Source organism: Amaranthus tricolor, chromosome 12, assembly GCF_026212465.1.
Source record: "Amaranthus tricolor cultivar Red isolate AtriRed21 chromosome 12, ASM2621246v1, whole genome shotgun sequence".
Lineage (NCBI taxonomy): Eukaryota > Viridiplantae > Streptophyta > Magnoliopsida > Caryophyllales > Amaranthaceae > Amaranthus > Amaranthus tricolor.
The window spans coordinates 7,356,042-7,376,573 of NC_080058.1; the positions used below are offsets into that span (position 1 = coordinate 7,356,042).

The 20,532-nt window shown below is 30.5% G+C and overlaps 2 protein-coding genes and 1 pseudogene across 2 annotated transcripts; 1 reads left to right on the forward strand and 2 right to left on the reverse strand.

Moving 5' to 3' along the window:
- The first annotated feature begins 341 nt into the window (after nt 1–341).
- LOC130828488 (probable protein phosphatase 2C 34) lies at nt 342–6,454 on the forward strand (annotated as a pseudogene).
- Nucleotides 6,455–7,432: 978 nt separating this feature from the next.
- Nucleotides 7,433–9,387, reverse strand: LOC130828489 (putative pentatricopeptide repeat-containing protein At1g12700, mitochondrial). The gene is made up of 2 exons (XM_057694471.1): nt 9,347–9,387; nt 7,433–9,191 (listed from the first exon to the last, which is right to left on the reverse strand). The coding sequence occupies exons 1-2, from the start codon at nt 9,385–9,387 to the stop codon at nt 7,433–7,435; spliced, it is 1,800 nt and encodes a 599-aa protein (XP_057550454.1).
- Nucleotides 9,388–14,953: 5,566 nt separating this feature from the next.
- Nucleotides 14,954–18,392, reverse strand: LOC130796897 (probable xyloglucan endotransglucosylase/hydrolase protein 28). The gene is made up of 4 exons (XM_057659325.1): nt 17,858–18,392; nt 17,650–17,750; nt 16,916–17,124; nt 14,954–15,852 (listed from the first exon to the last, which is right to left on the reverse strand). Exons 1-4 carry the CDS (start codon nt 18,057–18,059, stop codon nt 15,366–15,368), a joined length of 999 nt encoding a protein of 332 aa, XP_057515308.1. The 5' UTR covers nt 18,060–18,392; the 3' UTR covers nt 14,954–15,365.
- Nucleotides 18,393–20,532: the final 2,140 nt, after the last annotated feature.

Here is a 20,532-nt window from a genome sequence, read left to right on the forward strand (position 1 = left end):
AACACCCATTAAACACTCACGTGATTTTAATGAGCGTAGTTAACTTTTTATTTTTTATTGGAAATGGGCTCAGAAAAAAGCCCAAGCAAATTTAGTAAAAAGCAAAACCCTATCAACAAAGATTGATACTCCATACACAGTATTGGTGGCTGTAAAAATCAATGGCATTCTTCATCCTCCAGTACCACCATCCAAGGCTTGTTTATTATTTTATTTTTCTCTTTTTTCTACATCATTGACACCATTGATATAAGCTTGTTTGTTATTTTAATTTTCTCTTTTTTCTTTCACTCTTCTCTTTTTATTTTCTTTTTCTTCCTTTACACTAGTGGAAAAAACCTCATTTGCTGCAGTTTTTTTGCCATTATTTGCTACGATTTTGGCCTCAAGCAATAGTGATAGCAGCAAATGGCCTATTTTAAATGCTGCGGTTTAAAACCGCAGCAAAAAAGGGCTTTATTTGCTGTGGTCAGCCCCCCAAAACCGTAGCAAATAAGTGGCATTATTTGCTGCGGTCAGCCCCCAAAACCGCAGCAAATAATGCCACTTAATTGCTGCGGTTTTGGGGGCTGACCGCAGCAAATAGTTATTATTTTTTTTTCTTTTTTGGTTTTATACTAATAATAATCCAATAATAATGTACAATGTAATAACAATGATTAATCCATCAATAATCCAATGATAGTCACAAATAATCATCAATAATCTCTTTGTAATAAAAAACTCTCGATCGTATATATAATATAATATTTTGTACGTACATATATATATATATATATATATATATATATATATATATATATATATATATATATATATATATATATATATATATATATATATATATATATATATATATATATATATATAATATACATTAAAGTCCTAAAAAATCTATACTAATTACAATTTATCAAGGACAAAAATTAGCAAGATACGCAGCAATCTTGTCTTTTAATTTGCGCATCTCTCCACTTCTCATAGGGCGTGTTTCCCTCGGAATGTCGTATAAAACCTATAATATAATATAAAATTAAAATATTAATAAACATTAGATTTTACCAATAATAATAATTTAAGAACGTAACAAATACTTACGGCATCTATGTTTTCGACTCCAACCTCCTTCACGGATTTTAAGATATCGTCCATGTATTTGAGAGTGTAGTAGCCGCAATCAACAGAATTAGAAGGTTGTCGAAAACACTAAGAGAAAATAGATGTTAGTGCCAAAAAGCAGAAAAACGCATAAAATCGCAACTTAATACATAATTTCTAGCGTATGACTATGATTTTCAATTCTAACCACTTCAATAAATTCCTACGATTCAATGCTTCCATACATCCAAGAACGATCTTTTGTCATCCTAATTAGTGTGATTAATTGATTCAAAACAAAATTAATACACAAATTTTAAACATATATACTTATTTCTAACAAACATATTTAACCCTAAAAAAATATATACGTATTTATACCAAATCTGTTTAACCCTAAATATACATACTTCATATTCTAATTCTATACTTCATACTTCAATATTAAGCACTACATTGTAAATAAAATCATATTCTAATTCTAATAGTTAAAGACATAACTATAACAACAAACCACATTTTTAACAAATTACACAAATATTTAACAAATTAATAACATAAACTTGAATAATTTAAAATTCACAAATAGTAAAATTTTGCACAAATAGTATCCAGATTTAGCATACTAGCATACAAGCAAAAGCAAAACAGTACATATCATTTGCAAATAACAATTCAAACAAAAATTCACTAAATTACTAAATTACATGTTAAACAATAAAGATATGAACTTGCAAATTAGTAAAATAAATATAATTACCTTGATTTCGTGGGTTATGTTATCTACAATGAAAAACAGAGAAACAAAATTAGTATATATACAAACGGTTGCCATAATTTTCGAGTTTTTTCATGAATATCTTGCAAAACTTAAAATCTTAACAAATTAAAAGGAGAAAAAATACCTTAATGTCGTGGGTTTTGAAGATGAACAAGACCAAAGTATTAAATTTCGAGGGTTTATGAACCAAGAAGATGAAGAACTTTGAAGAAATTGTTAACACACAGCGTTTTTCGAGTTTGCAAATGAAGATGAAGAACTTTGAAAAAGAAGGTTGTTACGTTTGTGAAGATGAAGAAGAGGAACGAAGCAGATGAAGATGACGATGAAGATGAAGCGTTTTTTCAATGGGTTTGAGAGAACGAAGCAAAGTGTATACTGTAATACGTTGTAGTCGAGTTTTGTGAAAAGAGAATGGCGGGTTTTTAATGCCACTGTATACTATGTATATTTAATTCCCAACGGTTATTTGCTGCGGGCCATAGCTAACCGCAGCAACTAATGCTACTGATGTATTAAATGTGCTGTGTAACGATTATGTGTAAGGGTTATTTGTTGCGGTCCCTAAAAAAACCGCAACAATTAATATTGTACTGAGTATTTGCTGCGGTCAAACCTTAAAACCGCAGCAATTAATTGTTTTTTTTTCCCAATTCTTTTTCCTATTTATTGCTGCGAATATACATAAACCGCAGCAAATGATAAGCAGCAAATACGTTTTTTTCACTAGTGAATGTGCTGTGTAACGGTTATGTGTAAGGGTTATTTGCTGCAATCCCTAAAAAAACCGCAGCAATTAATATTGTACTGAGTATTTGCTGCGGTCAAACCTTAAAACCGCAGCAGTTAATTGTTTTTTTTTTCCCAATTCTTTTTCCTATTTATTGCTGCGAATATACATAAACCGCAGCAAATGATAAGCAGCAAATATTTTTTTCCACTAGTGTTTCTTCTCTCCATTTCCCGTGTGATGTTGGAAGTTTGATTTGTTGTTGGGTCGAACAAAATAGCGTTTCAGATCGTGTATCCTAGCGATCCAGATCGCAATTGATCCGCGATTCGGGTCGAATGATCCAGATCGCAGTTCGCTTGCCAAAGTGACGATCCCGGCTACACTAATTAAAACTAAACACATAGTTAGTTATTCATAATGAAAAGTTCAAGTATTTTTCAATCATACAGAAGCTATGTAACACTCAAAACTCACTTTCTTTTCGTACTTATATGGTGCACCAAAGAGAACATCGGATGATGCTTCATTGATAAAACTTTGAGCTTTACAAGCTAAATTAACTGCAATTAAACATCCAATATCTTATTTACATAATCAATCAGCCTAACAGTCATACTCCCAATGGTAGTCAAACTTCCTTTGAGATAGAAAAAACCTAAACTAAGCTTATAGACAACAGACAAAGACATATGCCTTTGTAACTACAAGCTTAAAAAAGGAAAAAAATAAAACTACAAAGCTAAGGTTTATGGAAGAACAAGTAATTCATCTTGAAATTGAAAAAAAAAACAATACTTACTTAGAATTTACAATAAACACTAGAGTAAAAACTCGCATCGACTGCATTATAAAGGTTTTCAAAACAAACGAACCGATATTTCCCGTGTTGTAAAGGTGTAAAAAAATTGCGTTTTGGGCCGCATCAAGGCATATCTTATGGTTTCGACCGATATTTAGGCGATATGATAATCGCATCAATCCCGTTACCGCATCAACGTTCTGTTACTGCGATCGCAATTGTTACTGCATTTTTATACTATGATGAACACATTTATAAGAATATAACAAACAATTTGAATACTTTTTATGTCCAATTATCTAAACATTTAGTTTATAAACAAATTTCTGATTTCACAAATGAGTTATCTATAATAGTCAAAATAAAATTCAATAATATTTGTGATACAAACATAGCACTTATTAAAAAATGCAAATCGTGGTTCAATTTATGAACCTTGAATTGGCAAGTCCATTCACGAAGCAAAACTGCAATTGTTGATGAATTAGTAGAATTTAATTCTACATTCAGTTTGATGAACCAAAATTATTAAATTCGTTAATGAACTCTGGGTGAAAGAGTCATGTCGTGTTTCTCCAATCAAGATTTAATCACCATATTCTTTATAAGACTAAAAGAGATGCATTACCCTACAAAAGCGATATTTCTTATTTCCTGAACCGTAGATAACCTCTTTGACAACCTTCTCACCATCACATTCCTAATTAACATGATAAAAATAATCAATACATAAGAACGTAGAAGAGTATTAGTTATGGAACTCATTTTTCATTTGAGGTATGCTTGAATCAAGAATAATGCCTTAACAGAGAATATTAGCCCATGGAAGATGAATAATGGGTAACAAGTCCCTCATCCCTCCCTTCTCCCCCACAAGATCCCCGAGCATCTCATTTACCACAACCTCCATTTATTATTAATTACTTCTATTTGGTCCAGAAATCAAATTAAAGTGACATACTTTAATCAAAACTAAATCAATGGTGCTACAACTAATGCATTCTTTACGATACAAACTATTTTCGATAGAACCTCGTCTAAGTAAGGCCGATTTACGTCCGTCTCTTGAAGATAGTTCCTATTATGGTAACATTTATTTTCTCATTTATTTATTTAATTATTAATATCATATTACCTTAATACCCTTTGACTTTTCGGGGTTGACCTTGACTCTCGGTCAAGGGGCTTTTTCTGAATTTTTCAACCACCTTGCTTGGTCCCTAAGTTAATAACTTCCAAGAACCCTAACTTCCATTATGTAACTGCCCATTACTCTCCATTCACTATCATGATTCCCCTTTATGCCAATAACCACCCACTACCATCCATCATGATCTACTTTCTCCCAGAAATAACTCCCTCTTCACCATTATAAATAGAGCACCCAGCATCAATGAGAGGGTAGTGAAAAAACACCATATAAAAGCTCTTCTGAAATCCTTACTCACAATCCTCTTCATTAACCTACCCAAATACAAGCAACTTTTGCCCTGACATCCATTTTCCTGCATTCTATCTATAGTCGTTTGTTCATTCATCTCTTATCTCCGCTCTAACTTGAGCGTCGGAGGGGTTTTCCGGGAGATCACCCCCCGGGCAAGGCTAATGTGTTGTGTTGCAGGAATTCAAGTCACTTTCATTCCGTCGATTGCTGCTCGCGATAACACTTCTACCTCAAGTATTTAAAGTGTCTCGCACTTCCTCGTTTCACAAACGAAACAGTTCCCATAAAGTGGTTCATCAAGCACTTCAATATCATCCTGCTACAAAACAATCCACAACAATAACAATAACAATGACAATAACAATAATAGACATGATGAAATGGTGAGCTTAGTACATCAATGGAGAAAACATTATGAAGAAGAAGAAAGAAAGCATTTTGTATCTTATTATGTTTACACAAAAGACAAAGAGGGGTATATATACAATTGTTATGTGCGGAGAGAGAAAAGAAAGGCTAGCAAAATAGGGCCCTAACAAACTAGCTATGACGTGTCTCTTGTATAACAAACTAAATAATAAACCATAGGGTGTGGCTACCGGATGAGGAAGTGCCTGGGCTAGCAATGTCTAGAGCTTTAGGGATTATTGCATTAAAGATTTTGGCCTTATATCTGTGCCTGAGGTGACTCAGACGAACATTACCAGCCAGGATAAGTTCATTGTGCTGGCTATTGATGGGGTATGTCATGTACTTTCTGGTATTGTGAAAATCTATATGCACATCACACTCATCATAGAAATTATGCTTTTTTTTTTTTGAAAATTGGAAAATTAAATAAATAAAGAAAACGCTATAAACGGGGAAAATAAAGACCACCAACATAAAAAACTCTAGTGAAAAGAAATAGCCAATGCTAATATTTTTTCAGTATTGAAGTCTAATGTCTAATGCAGTACTCCTATTAGCTAACACATAAGCGAAGTCGCACTTTAGGGTAAATTAAACTTGTAAATGATAATTACAAATTGCATAATGGTTTTAGGTGGTGTTGTAGCCACAACGCATCTGCAACTTCACGTATAGAAATTTGTCGGGTATTTCTCCGTAGAATAAATTCCAAACTTTATATCATGAGAGACCAACAACTGTACTAACTTCTTTCTAATGTTCGTATCAAAACTGTTGATTGTGAGCTAATTTGATGCAATAATAGAGCAACTATCTTGCTATAACCTCGGTTTCAATTCTAATCTGAGTATCAGAAATCCTCATGTTCTGTTTTTTCATTGTTAAACTTGTCTCACTAAATGACTTTCTGTGATAAGGTGCAAAACATTGACAATAAACTACTCCCTTTTCATTACACAGGTATGGGATGTGGATTCGAATCAAGAGGCGGTAAATATTGTATCTTCAACTCCTGATACAGGCAAAGCCGCTAAGCGATTGGTTGATCATGTTGTTCGAGCATGGAAGAAAAGGCGACAAGGAATCGCAATGGATGATATCTCAGCAATTTGTCTCTTTTTTCACTCCCCCTCATCTTCTACTCACGAACACCTATCTGAACCTGATGTATTTACTGAAATAGAATAAGATAAATCGGTAAAAGCTGTAAAAGATCACACAGCTTGTTTTTTAGGTTGTGCTTGGTCGGTATAATATGTGATTTATGTGAAAGTGAAATTCTCTTATGTGCTCCTTTCATCCTTGTGCATTTTTTTTGTCCCATAGCTTCAAGTATTCGATTATGTCTTTATTTATATTTTTGATTATAAGGAAAGGGGTGAACAAAGTGAGATTTCTTAAAAAAAAAGGTATTTAGGAGCTAGGCAAAGAGGGAATGAATGCATGTGATCTTACAAGTCAAAAGAATATGCAACAAAAATCCCTTCTTTTGCACGACACGAAAGTAATCAAGATAACTAAAAACAGGCGATTGTTCCAAAAATTAAGCAAAATCTTAATAATAATTGGATCGTACGATCCTACCAAGATAAAAAATATAAGTGACAGAATTATAATACGATTTTACCATCCAACGATTAAATAATTCGATTCAACAAGAATAGTCTCAATAATAAAAAAAATTTAACTTTGACTTACATATTTACAATAATGAAAATTCAAGTATTTACCAACTCACAATTCATAAATGATTATTATATGTATTCCTTCTAACCAGTCAAAAGATGAAATCAAATAAATATTTATTTACACATCAAAAATTAAGATGAACTGAACAAGTATTGGTAATAATCAATTATTCTATAGCATATGAAAACAACATTTGTAGGAGCTTACGATCCTATGTTCTGATTCTACAATTTTAATCCTAACCCTTATGATCCCAAAATATGGAGTCAACAGCAAAGCCTTATGAGTTTTGAGATTCTGGAACCTGAGCTCCTTGGTCATGGATTTGACGTTCATATACTCTACCATTTTGTTGAATGTTAATGTGCTCTTATAGATTCTTCAGTAGCAATATCCCTACTTCAAATAACAATAATCAGTATACTTCACTGCAAACCACTAGCAGCTAACACTACTCGTACTTTGCCAAACAAACCCTTAGATGTCAAAGTATCTTTTAAGCAACTCCTTGTCCGCATCACCAATATTTGGATCAGTGAGTAAGTCCACAAATAACGAGATAGTTTGGTTATCAGCGGCGAACCCTTTATCTCGCATAAGGCAGACAAGCTTTACAGCCCTTTTAACATCCTTAATCTCAAGTGCTTGAATTATTATATTGAAAGTGAATTCATCCGGGGAACATCTAATGCCATCCATTTTCTCAAATAGTTTATTAGCATCAGTTAACAACCCGTTCTTACACAAACCTTTGATCATAACATTATATAGACGCACATCTGGTCGTAACACCTTAGCTACAACAAATGAGAAGACATTTACAGCTTCTTCATGTTTGCCAACATCCCACAACCCACTAATTAAGATACTATACATGATCATATCTGGGTGAACTCCGTTCTTCTTCATGTTCTTTAACAAATCCATTGCTTCATCCATCTGTCTATTTTTACATAGACCATCCAACAATGAAGCATACGTAACCACATTCGGTTTGACTCCATGACTTTCCATTTCCTTTAAACACTTTAGTGCACTTTCAAGCTGGTTGTCCTTGCACAAACCATTAATGATTGAGTTGTATGTGACAATATTAGGGGTTATTCCTTGAAGAACCATCTCATTCATAAGGATAGGACCTTTATCACTATTTTTAGACCTAAAATATCCATTCAATAAAATGTTGTAGGAAAAAACATCAGGTTTACAACCTTCTTTACCCATCAAAATCATTAGCTCTTCTGCCTTGTCCATGTCACCGCGTAAACAATATCCATTCATCAACGTATTGTAAGTGATTAAATCGGGGACTTGACCCTTTTCCGTCATTAATCTAAATACAGCTTCCGCTTCATCAATCATACCATCCTTACAGTACATATCGATTAACATGTTGTAAGTCGGAACTTCAGGAATTAAGTTTTTTGTCATCATCTCACTAAACATATCCTTCGCCTCTTTCCACCTCCCTAAAGTGCACATTCCTCGGATCAAAATAGTATAGGTAACGACATCAGGTCGAATTCCCTTAACTTGCATCTCAGAAAAAAGATTAACGGCCTCATCTATTAACCCGTCTTTAGAAAGACTATCAATAATGGTGCTATAGATGACAATGTCAGGCGTACAATGGGCATGAGACTCCATGTCTCTAAGGAGCTTAAGGGCACCAAGATTGTCTCCAATTCTACATAAACCTTTAAACATGATCCCATAAACAACCAAATTGGGTTCATACCCAAGCTTTACAATTTTATCCAATAATTGAATAGCGTTGCCTAATCGATGGATATGAATAAAGCCATTGATAAGTGTATTAAAGGTAACAATGCTAGGCCGATAACCTAGTTTAATAATGTAGGAAAGAACCGCAAACCCTAAATCAACACGACCTAAGCGGCAATAACAATTAGCCATAATATTAAGGGAATGACCATCCGGACGCAGACCTGAGAAATGCAATTGCTTAAAGAGAGTAATGATAGAGGAAAAAGGGGGATTGGGTTTCATTTTAGACATGGCAGTAAATAACATATTAAAATCAACAATAGATGGAAGAGGACAAATGGATTTCATAGAATGAAAGAGGGAAAGGGGATGATCAATTTTGTTAAACCCTAATTTGGATTGTTGTCGAACATAATCAAGGAATAATTTAGAATCAGCAACATGAACATCTGAAGCGTAAGTGGAGATTTTTCGATGACAAAAATGAAATCTAAGATTACCTGGAAATCTAGAAGGGAGGAGAAGAGCAATTGGAAAGAGAGAAATAAGATCAAACCCAGATTTGGTTTTAAAGTAGAAATGTGAGTAAAGTAGAAATAAGATCAAATCTAGGCGCCATGTCTATAGTTTGATGGAAGGAATGGAGATGGCGGTACTGCATACTTAGAAGTTAGAAGTAAAGTAGAAATGTGAGTAGACACCATGACCACAGAGAAAGAACAAAAAAACCAGAAAACAAAAAACAGATACTCCTACGAGCGAGAGAGAGAGTTGATATTTAATTATTTATTGACAAAATGACACTTAAAAATTTGTGATTAGTTTTTAATCTATAAATTAAAATATATAGTCTAGTGAGATCTAATTCGTCTTATTGTAAAAATTATTAATATTAAATTTTTATAATTTTTTATCATACATAATAAGAGATATTAATAATTGAATTAATGCATTGGACTGTGTGAAAAAGCAAATGTCACAAGTAAATTGGAACGGACGAAGTATTCACTAATCATACCATGATACGACTTTAAATGAGTTAGTCTAAACTATATTAAAAAAAATTATTTTCTATATAAGTGTAAATTTAATTTTTATTTTTTTTTCTTTTTATATTTTTTGACTACTAGACTTTTTATATGAACCTGTCTCACGTGAAACGGTCTCATACAAGAAGCAATTCTTTAAAAACTTTTATGGGCTCGGATAAAGAGGCTTAAAATTTTTTAAAAGTTGCCCTAAAATTTTATTAGAAATTTAGAATTTTTGGGTTAAAATTGGCGCAATTTGATGGGCTCGGATAAAGAGGCTTTAAAGTTAATTTTGGATTAATATTGTATATGGCACTTGTAAGTAAACTTAGAATATAAGAAATCAGTTACTTTGGGGAGATGGTTTCCCTAGTAAACTTAGAATACTTCTTCTTTTTGTGTTTTTAGTGCCCTAGATGTCCTAATGTTCTAATTTTCGGTTTTTAGTTTTATTTTCAGATTCTCTCTTTTTGTTCTTCTTCTTTGAGAGCTTTCATTGTTGAAAAACTCATTGTTATGTTTATTTTTATTGCAATTTACATTTATGTTCTTCTCCATTCGTAAGTGTTCTTGATTTATTGTTTTATTATTTGTCTTTTTGCATTAAATTATTCTTGATTTTCATGTGTAGTATTTTTGTAAGATTCCTTTTTTCTTAATCTTAAATATTTTTACAAATTCAATCATCGTTTCGTTTTATTATTTTGAATCCCGTTCGGAATTTTATTCCAATTGTTCTTAAGTTCTTGAATTTTTTTTATATACTTTATTTCTCTTAGATTAAAATATTAGGTTTAAATTATAAGTGTTTTTTTATTATATTTAGTAATTTTATTTTTTTTCTCTCTCACGGAATTAGAATAATATTGTACATTAAATATTAAACCTAGCTAAATTAACTATATTTACAAAATCTAATTATGTTTATATACTATTTTATGATTTTAAAAAAATAATATAAATAAAAAAAAACAAAAATTATCTACAAATTAAGTGAGATGGCGGAAAAAAAGGGCTACTTGTCAAGTGTTCATTTTTTTTCAATTTTTTTTATTATTTTAACCTTATCTTAAAGTTACTAAGACATGAAGAAATTAAAAAAAAAAAAAAAAAAAAAAAAAAAAAAAAAAAAGAGTAATAAAAATAGCTTATAAATACAACAATAAACATAGGGAGAGGGGAAAAAAAGAGAGAAAAGAAGAAAAACAAATCATAAATTTATCTTATACTTTCACGAAAGATAGGGTAAGTCCTTAAAAATCTCTAAACTCCCTAGAAAATTTTCTAAAAATCCTCAAAAATTCCCTAATAATAGTATTTAGTACTAATTTTAGAAATTCATGGGGAGGAAGCAAATTTTGTGGCTATAATTCTACAAATAAGGAAGCCGATCAATAGTGAAATTATTATGGTATAAATTCTTACACATATTTATTTACATGAAATTATGCCCATAAATTTTATATGTTTATAATATATAAATTAAATTTTATGTAAATTTTGGTGATTTAATTCATTGTAAATTAATTTATATGATTTATTCATTTTAATTTTCTAAAACCGCATAATATGAAATAATTTTAATTAAAATAGTAAATATTAATATTTTTAAACGAAAATTTTTCTGTAGATAAATATATATGAGATATAATTTGTGTAATAATTTCGTGAATTATAGTTGAGTATAAATATTATTATTAATTTTTGCAAAAAAATGCATAAAATAAGGAAATTCATAATTTGGGTTAAAAATATATATATTTCTGGAAAAATAATTTATTTTACTGTTACTGCACATTTATTTTTCATTTAAATAATTTTTGTGGAATTTTTTGATGTTTAAAGTTTAAAGAAATAAATTAATAATCTAAATTGTTATAATAGGCGAAAAGAAAGAAAAGTGAAAAAAATAATTAAAATTATTTTATTTTGGTGAATAAATATATACAGTAACTCATTTAATAATATGTTAATTTTTAAAATATTTTTTTGGATTTTAATCTTAAGGATAAAAATTAAATAAATAATAAATCTAAAACTAAGCTACTAAGAAATTAATTAAATAAAATAAAATTTTATATTTTAAAATTTGGATAAATGGGCAAGGATATATAATAAACCCAATATGTCATTTTTAAGATACTTTTTAGTATTTGTTTAGGATGGAACTATTTATTTTATCATTTATAATAAATAGACATTTATGAAATTGATTATTAAGAAATTATAAAGCTAATTGAAAGTTAATCTATAAATAAATACTAAACACCCATTTAATTTTTGCTTTAGTCTTATAATAAATGATTATTTATATTTTAATTGTATGTTATTGTACTGTTGCATTTATCTGAAAACAGTAACATGATAAAAAAAAGACTTGATAGTAAGGAAATATCGAACCATGCTTCCGGCATGTAAAAAACGTGGGACGTGTTTTCCGGCACGTAAAATACGACGAACACAATAATATTATTTAACCTTACCTGTGGTTTGAGCAACATTGTACTAGAGGAGTGACGACTCCCACTAAGTTAGGGGTTTTGGTTTACCTTACCCTAACAGGCCCTTACATATGTCAAACAAAGATCATATGTGTTGCATTCATTAAATAAGTAATCGGATTCCATGCCCTAACACTCAAGCAGAAGTGTTAGTAAATCACGCTCTGGTACTCAAGCAGAAGGACCAGAAGTTATATATATATAACTAATCAAAAAAAATGATGAATCCTCTACATTGCATAAATCATTTTGCATCTTACTTATTGAAATGCACATATTTTTATATTTATATTATGCTAGCAGGTTTTTATACTCGGCTTATTATTAGTTGACTGAATTCTCATCGGCTGTTCCCTTATAATAGGAGCAGATGTTGAATGTGACTTTACATGAGGTTATTAAGAAGCTATTGTATCGTGTATGTGATATTAGGATATAGCATGTATGCAATTTATATAATGTGTATGTAATAACGATAATTATGTATTAAAGCAAAATGTAATATGTAAAATTATATTTTAATGTTTTAAGTTTTGTTTGTTTTTTAGAAAATACTGTTTTTTTTTAAAAAAAAATTAGTAGACTTCTACTTTAGCATTACTTACTATGATATTATATTAAACCTATATTTAGGAACGAATAGTTCGTTCAATTTCAATTAGGTTTTCATTTATCATTAATTACATGTTCATCATCATGTCTAGTGACTCTTTTCTGCAAACACTACTCATACTTTGCCAAACAAACCCTTTGATGTCAAAGTATCTTTTAAGCAACTCCTTGTCCGCATCACCAATATTTGGATCAGTGAGTAAGTCCATATATGACGAGATAGTTTGGTTATCAGGCGAACCCTTTATCTCGCATAAGGCAGACAAGCTTTACAGCCCTTTTAACATCCTTAATCTCAAGAAGTGCTTGAATAATTATATAGAAAGTGAATTCATTCGGGGAACATCTAATGCCATCCATTTTCTCAAATAGTTCATTAGCATCAGTTAACAACCCGTTCTTACACAAACCCTTGATCATAACATTATATAGACGCACATCTTGTCGTAACCCTTTAGCTACAACAAATGAGAAGACATTTACAGCTTCTTCATGTTTGCCAACATTCCATAACCCACGAATTAAGATATTATAGATGATCATATTTGGGTGAACTCCGTTCTTCTTCATGTTCTTTAACAAATCCATTGCTTCATCCATCCGTCTATTTTTACTTTGGACCATCCAACAATGAAGCATACGTAACCACATTCGATTTGACTCTTTTCTACTACTTTTATGTTGCGTTTTTATAAAACCGCAACATATGTTGCGCAGCATATAAGGTTTTTTCCACTAGTGATCAAAATTAAAGTTTCTTATTAGTTCAGATCCGGTTGGACCCGATCCGACCCATAACTATCCCTCACAAATTCTTGTATGAGACGGTCTCACTGTGAAACGTGTCTCATATTTGGATTAAATAGCCTAATAATAAAAACTTTTAGCATGATGAACGTTTTTTGTGGACTCGTTTTACGATGAAACGGTCTCATACTAGAGGGGCTGTTAAATCATTAACATTTTTAAATTTCTTTAGATAAGATTTTGAGTTTGCTTCTAGTTATCACTTATCCCTCTCATACCCTATAAATTCAAAAATGTTTCTCAATTAACATATTTAGATTCTAGAAATTATAATGGACAACATCATAGTCAATTATAAAGTAATCCTACATTTTAGTGTTAAATGTCAAAAGGGGAAGTCTTGTTCAATGGTGGACCTAGAACACCCTAAAAAGGAAAGCAAGAAGAACAATAGAATGCCACTACTCTTAATCATCATCAATCTATCCATTTTTCAATGCAGACCAACATCATCATCATACTTCAATGCTATTCTTCTTGCCATTTTTCAATTCTATAATTTTGGGTCCCACCTGAATCTAAAACGTACTATGTCGCCATGGCCATCAACCAATAAACACTTTTTATGCATTAAAAAAAGTCACCGAAACATGATCCCACTAAGAACTTTGCACCGAAAAATTATTATTATTATTATTATTATTATTATTATTATTGTTATTATTATTAATACACCTCCTGTTTCTTTGTTTTATTTCAAATATATCATTCAATTTTTTTTCACGTTTTTCAATATACTATTAATTATTTAATAGCGATAATTATATATAATTAAAAATTTTTAAAAATTAGATATAAATAAACTTTATCTTAAGACGAATCGAATAATATCTAATTTGACTATGTTCAAATTTTTAATGCATAAATTTAAAGTAAAATACAAATTAAGAGTAATAAATAAATAATAACCTAAAAGCAAATAAGACATCTAAAAAAACGAAAAGCATATTATTTTATTATTTAATGATATGATGTGACAAACAAGCGACCAAAATTACTCCGCTTAGTAACGGTCAAACCCCCACCCCCCAATGTTCTTTATTTAACTGTAAAGGAAATTAATTTTGGTCAACTATGCTAATTAATTGGTCTTCATTCTTATTCGTAAAAAAATATAATTTTACGTACACAATATATTATTTTTGTATATATAAATAAAATAATCTCGATTCAAACATTGAGAACAAAATACAAACTACAGCCACGCATGTAAAAAATAAAGTATAAATGGTTTAATAAGTAAATAATTATTAACAACCAAAATAACTAAAAATCTAGTAAATGAATCTTAAGAAATTATTAATTAAAAGCAAATTAAATACTCTAATACTATCTACTATAAAATTATTGTCGTATTTATTTGAACAAAGGAATCCACAAAAGGAGCTAAAAATTTATTGATATCACAAAACATTAAACACAAACATGAACCGACCTCACAATATTTTATTTAAAAAAATAAAAAAGGAACAAAAACCATCAAATGAACATATGGTCAAACAAAAATCCAACAATGTAACAATTATTTACATACCCATGTAACACTAGATACCTAACCCATCAACATATTTATGCCTTACCTTTATTTCTTTTCCTTTTTTTTTGTCCCTTTCCTTATATTCATGTGAACCAAATGAGAAGACCCTAATCCAAAGGACATTTTTTTTAGTACCCAAACTTAAACATAATGAGACCCAAAAATTAATATTTAGACCCAAGTGAAAAATGCACTTAAATTGAAGCCTTCGCGTCTCGGTGGTGACGCCTACCATGGCGGCGACGGCTACCTCCAAATGTGACCGGGTCAAACCTTTTAAGGCGGTCAGCCTCCTGATGATCAAGAACGCACTCACTAGGGGGAGTTTTGTATCGAGATTGATCATAACAATACGAGTATGTCAAGTATTTCTTCCTGAAATGCGCCATCTTGACCCTTTGTGTTGGCGTAATGCTACTAGGGATCGACCCAACAGTCGATGCATCATCACACTTCTGAGAACGTTCGATGGGATCGACAGCACAACCATGAAGAACGAGGTCGGAGAATTGGGCAACATATGGAGCATACCTATAATCTACTTTGTACTTGCCTCCGTTAGTGGCCCAGGTCGAGGCATCCCATATTGTAGAATACAATGACATCGGTTTGGAAGGAAAATCGCGCTTCATTGCTGCGGTTCTCCTTATCTCCCTAATGGGAACACCATCCACATAAAATCTGAAATAATGGATTGAAAGACATATAATAAAACATCAAAATAGTAAAGATAGGGTTTACACAAAATGCTGAAATTAAACCATCTTTTGCTACTTTTTGAGCTGTACAATATATTGGAATTTAGTGAAATATTTTTAATGACAAGGAAATGAAAGCATAGAAAGGAACCAATTGGATGAGGGTCCATTATGCTTTAGGTCCATAGTTAGCAGAAGGATACAATTGCCAGAGTGGTATCTCAAAAGAAAGCAAAATAGACCACACAAACACCATGAGAAGAACCCGCTTTCAAAAGGCTTGGATGATCAATCAAACACCGGATAAATTTCAATCAGACATCGATAGAGAACATCAATAATATCTAAAATTATGAAATATACAACACTCCAGGAAGAAACCACCAATAAATAACTTGAAATTTCAACTATCCGACTATGACGTTGAGACTATTCATTTCACCTCATGTATCCATGTTTCATCCTTAAACAATCTAAAAGGGCTATGGTGGACTGGTTGTACACAAACTTGAGGGCAAAAAAACAAGGAAATTTTCATGTTGCACCTACGTCTACAAGACGCGACACTTACCTATCCGAAGTCTCAAGCATGTCTAAGTAGTGCATTTTACCATACTCTACCTCAGGATTCAATTCTTCCAAGGGGAAAAAGAAAACATTAGTCTATTATTTCACCAAATCTTTACCACAAACCTGATAAGCTGAAGTGACTATCGGTAGGATATTAATTGTTAACAATCCAAACTATGATCTAATCAATCAAAGTCGATTAATTTAATCATTGTACTCCAAATCAAAATTAATCCCGGATTTGTTGTATTCAAATATCAGCAATAGTATATTCACTACTAATTAACAACTTAACGACATTTCATTACTCCATCGCCACTAATTGACTCGCATTCGCTCCTATATGAGCTAATTAGATACACCCAACAAAAGGAACTCACACCACAACATGTCTAGTAAGCAAGAACAGAATCAAAGAAACATAATGGACAAGGAAGGAAAGCAAAGAATCAAGATTGATGGTGCAAGGCTATTACATGATGTGTTCCTCAGTCCACAGAACGCTATAGCGATGAAATTCCTCCGCAGGGTCGAACCACAAGGTGTATCTTTCTTCTCTTCCTATATCCGTGCTTCCATTCCCATACACATTGGTCTGAACCCTCCATTCTTTGCCTCGGATGTTACCTAAGAACTCGAAATCGAGTTCATCGTGATTTTTCTCATACATATCACCATTAGACATCTGCAAATGGCAATACAACCATACAATTATCAGTTCCCATATCAATCTTCTTAAGGTTAAATTATAAGATAGCTTCTTAAATCATTGAAAATTGACATAAACCCATATCAAAATTCTGACTTTCTTTGTACTCTTGTACATGGATATATGTCATATATCATAAAACAAGTGTAATGTAAATGAAGATTCAATACCCATTAATCAAAACAACTTTAACTTCATTGTATACCAGAAAAACTCAAGCTTTCAGAGTAAATCAATCAGTATAATTAACCAAGATTCCTCCTTTATATCCATTCTCTGTTTAACATATCATTACACTATATAATCAATCAATAAAACTCATTATAAGAGGAAAAAAGTAGAAATTTGCACCACAAAATTGCAGATTAAGCACCAATAATCACTAAACAACAAAATAATCCTCCTGCATATGCTAGTTACAAATCACAGAGTACTGAAACTCAAAAGAGATAAAACAATTAAAAAAATAATAATAAAACTATATCCAAAATTAGAACTTACATAGAAGGCAACCACAACCCCAGCAGTATAATCAGCAGGCAATTTAATTGAAGCACTGAAAAACCCATGTAGATAAAGGTCTTGTGACATGAACCCAGAACCTGAAAAAAAAAAAAAAGAAAAGAAAAAAACAGATAAATTAGCCAAATTTAACATAAACAATAAAAAAGAAAAAATCCAGAAAAAAAAAAGGAGAAAAAAAGCTTGCCAGTTCTTTCATCAAGAGAAAGAAGAACAGATTTTCCATCTTTAAGAACCATAACATTCTCATCTCCAAAAAGATGAGAATATCCTTCATCAAATGATATTATGGGTAGCTTATTAATACTCCCAGAATGAGCAATAATCTCTTTATAATTACAGAAAAATAGCAACAATGTTACAATAAAACTATTTCTAAAAAACTCCATTTTTTGTTTGATTTATGGGTTTTCTTTTCTTCAATGTATTAGAATTATTTTGTGTGCAAAACTTTTCTTTTTATATGGGCTAAAATTATATTTTTTTATTTTTCTTTTTTGGTGATAAACCTCAAGCGCAAGCAGGCAGTTCCTGAGCAAAAGAGAGAGAATGTTGGAGAAAAATGGGAGAGAGAGAGTGAGAGAGGGAGCAAAAAGGCTAAGTAAGAAAGAGACACAGGGTGGGTGGTTTATTGGTGGAAGATGGTGGTAGGAGTATTGAGTTTTTGCCTTATTCTTTTTTAATTATTTCGTCATTTTATAATACTAGAAAATGTGATAAAGTAGTTCAGAATTTACATTTATGTCTCACTTATTTGGAAATTTATATTAATTTTGTAATTTTTTTGCTTGTTCGATGTGACTAATCACAATTATCACATTTTTCTAATAATTGAACATTTGATGTTAGTTTGTTGTGAATAATTCAATATTTATCTTAGTTTTCTAAAAGTGCATCCTATTATTACATATTATTAGTAACATGATATGTTGTGAGTAAATATATAGCAAAAGTTAAATTATTAGAAAATAATCCAAAAATAAAATTGTCTATGATAAATAGATGAAAGGTTCGATAATTAATGTCAATCTTTCCTATTTATTTTGAGTGTTCTCATATATTTTAAGTCATTTCTTTATTTAGAAATGTACTCCACTAGATTTCTTTATTTCACCCATATATATATAATCTCTTTAAATATTATTTATACAATTCATTTTTTTTATTCATTTGATATCATATTTTCCTTCTTTCTCCTCATTAAGCATTTACATACTTCCTCCATATTTAGTCGTTCTCACACCTTTTTGCACAGTTTAATGCATTTATAACAACGTATATATATGAAGTTGTATTTAGCTAAAAATTATTAAAATTTCATATTTAGAAAATATACGAGATGAATAAGATAAAATCTCATATGACTATGTTTTTCGGTCATAGTAAGTAAAATATCATAAAATAATAAACATATAAAAAATTAGTTGAGAATAATAAAAATAAAAATAAGGAAGCTAATACAAACTATGAGAAAATGTAAAAGTTGTTTAGTCTAAAAATGGATACCACAATCCACCGCATGGTCATATCGGATTGACTAGTCACAATTTACCATAGTCCATGAGTAAATGAAACTAAAAAAATATATAGTTTATTTAGCATGATGAAATATAGTCTTTCATGTTTCAATAAATTTGTTGTATTTCCCTTTGTTCTTTTTAGCTTTGTGACATACTTTATTTTTAAAAGTACGATACCACTTCAAAAAGAATGTGATACAAAATCTTCATTGTTAATAAGTTAATTGGATACTTAATACCACTTTCCAAATATTTAAAATAATAAATAGTTGTGGGTGTACTAATAATTTAATTAGAATTATTCGATGTAAAATATCTTTTAATTGTTTTTAATAAATTGAAAACTCATTCGATTTTTGAACACTCAATAATTAATCCTTTTTACACCAGATAATTCAGAAAGAACAATTGTTTTCCAAATCAAATATCGAATTTAAGTGAAATTGGGTATCAAATACTCAACTACAACCAAATTGCATAGCTTATCATTATTAATTTAATTTAGATTTTTGAACGATCAACTTCACTGTCCAAATATCTTTTTTTCAAACTTTAAAAAATAATTATCATCAAAGAAAGTAAAAGCAATAGGTTTGATTATTTGTGTGTACAAAAGTACAAAAAAATAATCTAAAAACGAATATCCGATATTCGATCCAATAGGAGTCATATCTTTGAAATGAAACCGAATCATAAGCTTTATGATCTAAACCGAAATTCGGATCAATTTAGTATCCGATTGGTAAAGGTTGGAAGTCTATGATCAATAATTCTCCTTTGTGAATTATGAATAACTATCAAGTCCCTCTATTCCTTTTTTAAGATTGTAACGATTTTTATTTTAGTTAATTTTATAAATTTGCTATTTTTTGTCATTCTTTTTAAGTTTTTAAAAGTCACATATTTTCACTCATTTATCATTATTATTAAGAAATTTATCTATACAATTTAACTAGTATGTATTATAAAAATTAGATGTTTGCAATCTATTGGAACAAAAGACAACAATACTAAATTTATATTCCCTATTGAGCTTGAGAGTATGGTATATAGGAGTATAGGACCCACCATATAGCATATCTCATATGAAGTATTTTTTTAAAAAAAAAAATTAGGAAACTGGAATATGAGAAATATTATGTAGGTACACATACACTTCAAAGGAAGACGGTCCATCATCAATTTCCATTAATCTTAAACTATATATAGTCTTCTTCCAAACATTATAATACCTAATATTTGTTTTTTCATGCAGTTTAATATTAATTAATCTTTAATATCTCAAATTATATATAATAAAAAATTATAAAAATAAAATATTAATAATCTTTGCTTTGAGACA

What these genes read in the sequence shown, in the direction of transcription:
- LOC130828489 (XM_057694471.1), bottom strand. Translation starts at nt 9,387, where the DNA reads ATGGTGTCTACTCACATTTCTACTTTACTTCTAACTTCTAA. An exon ending in ACTTTACTTCTAACTTCTAA is followed by an intron (nt 9,192 to 9,346) that starts GTATGCAGTACC and finishes CCTCCCTTCTAG; the next exon opens with ATTTCCAGGTAATCTTAGAT.
- LOC130796897 (XM_057659325.1), bottom strand. Translation starts at nt 18,059, where the DNA reads ATGGAGTTTTTTAGAAATAGTTTTATTGTAACATTGTTGCTATTTTTC. An exon ending in TTCTCTTGATGAAAGAACTG is followed by an intron (nt 17,751 to 17,857) that starts GCAAGCTTTTTT and finishes TTTTTTTTTCAG; the next exon opens with GTTCTGGGTTCATGTCACAA. An exon ending in TGGACTGAGGAACACATCAT is followed by an intron (nt 15,853 to 16,915) that starts GTAATAGCCTTG and finishes CCATTATTTCAG; the next exon opens with ATTTTATGTGGATGGTGTTC.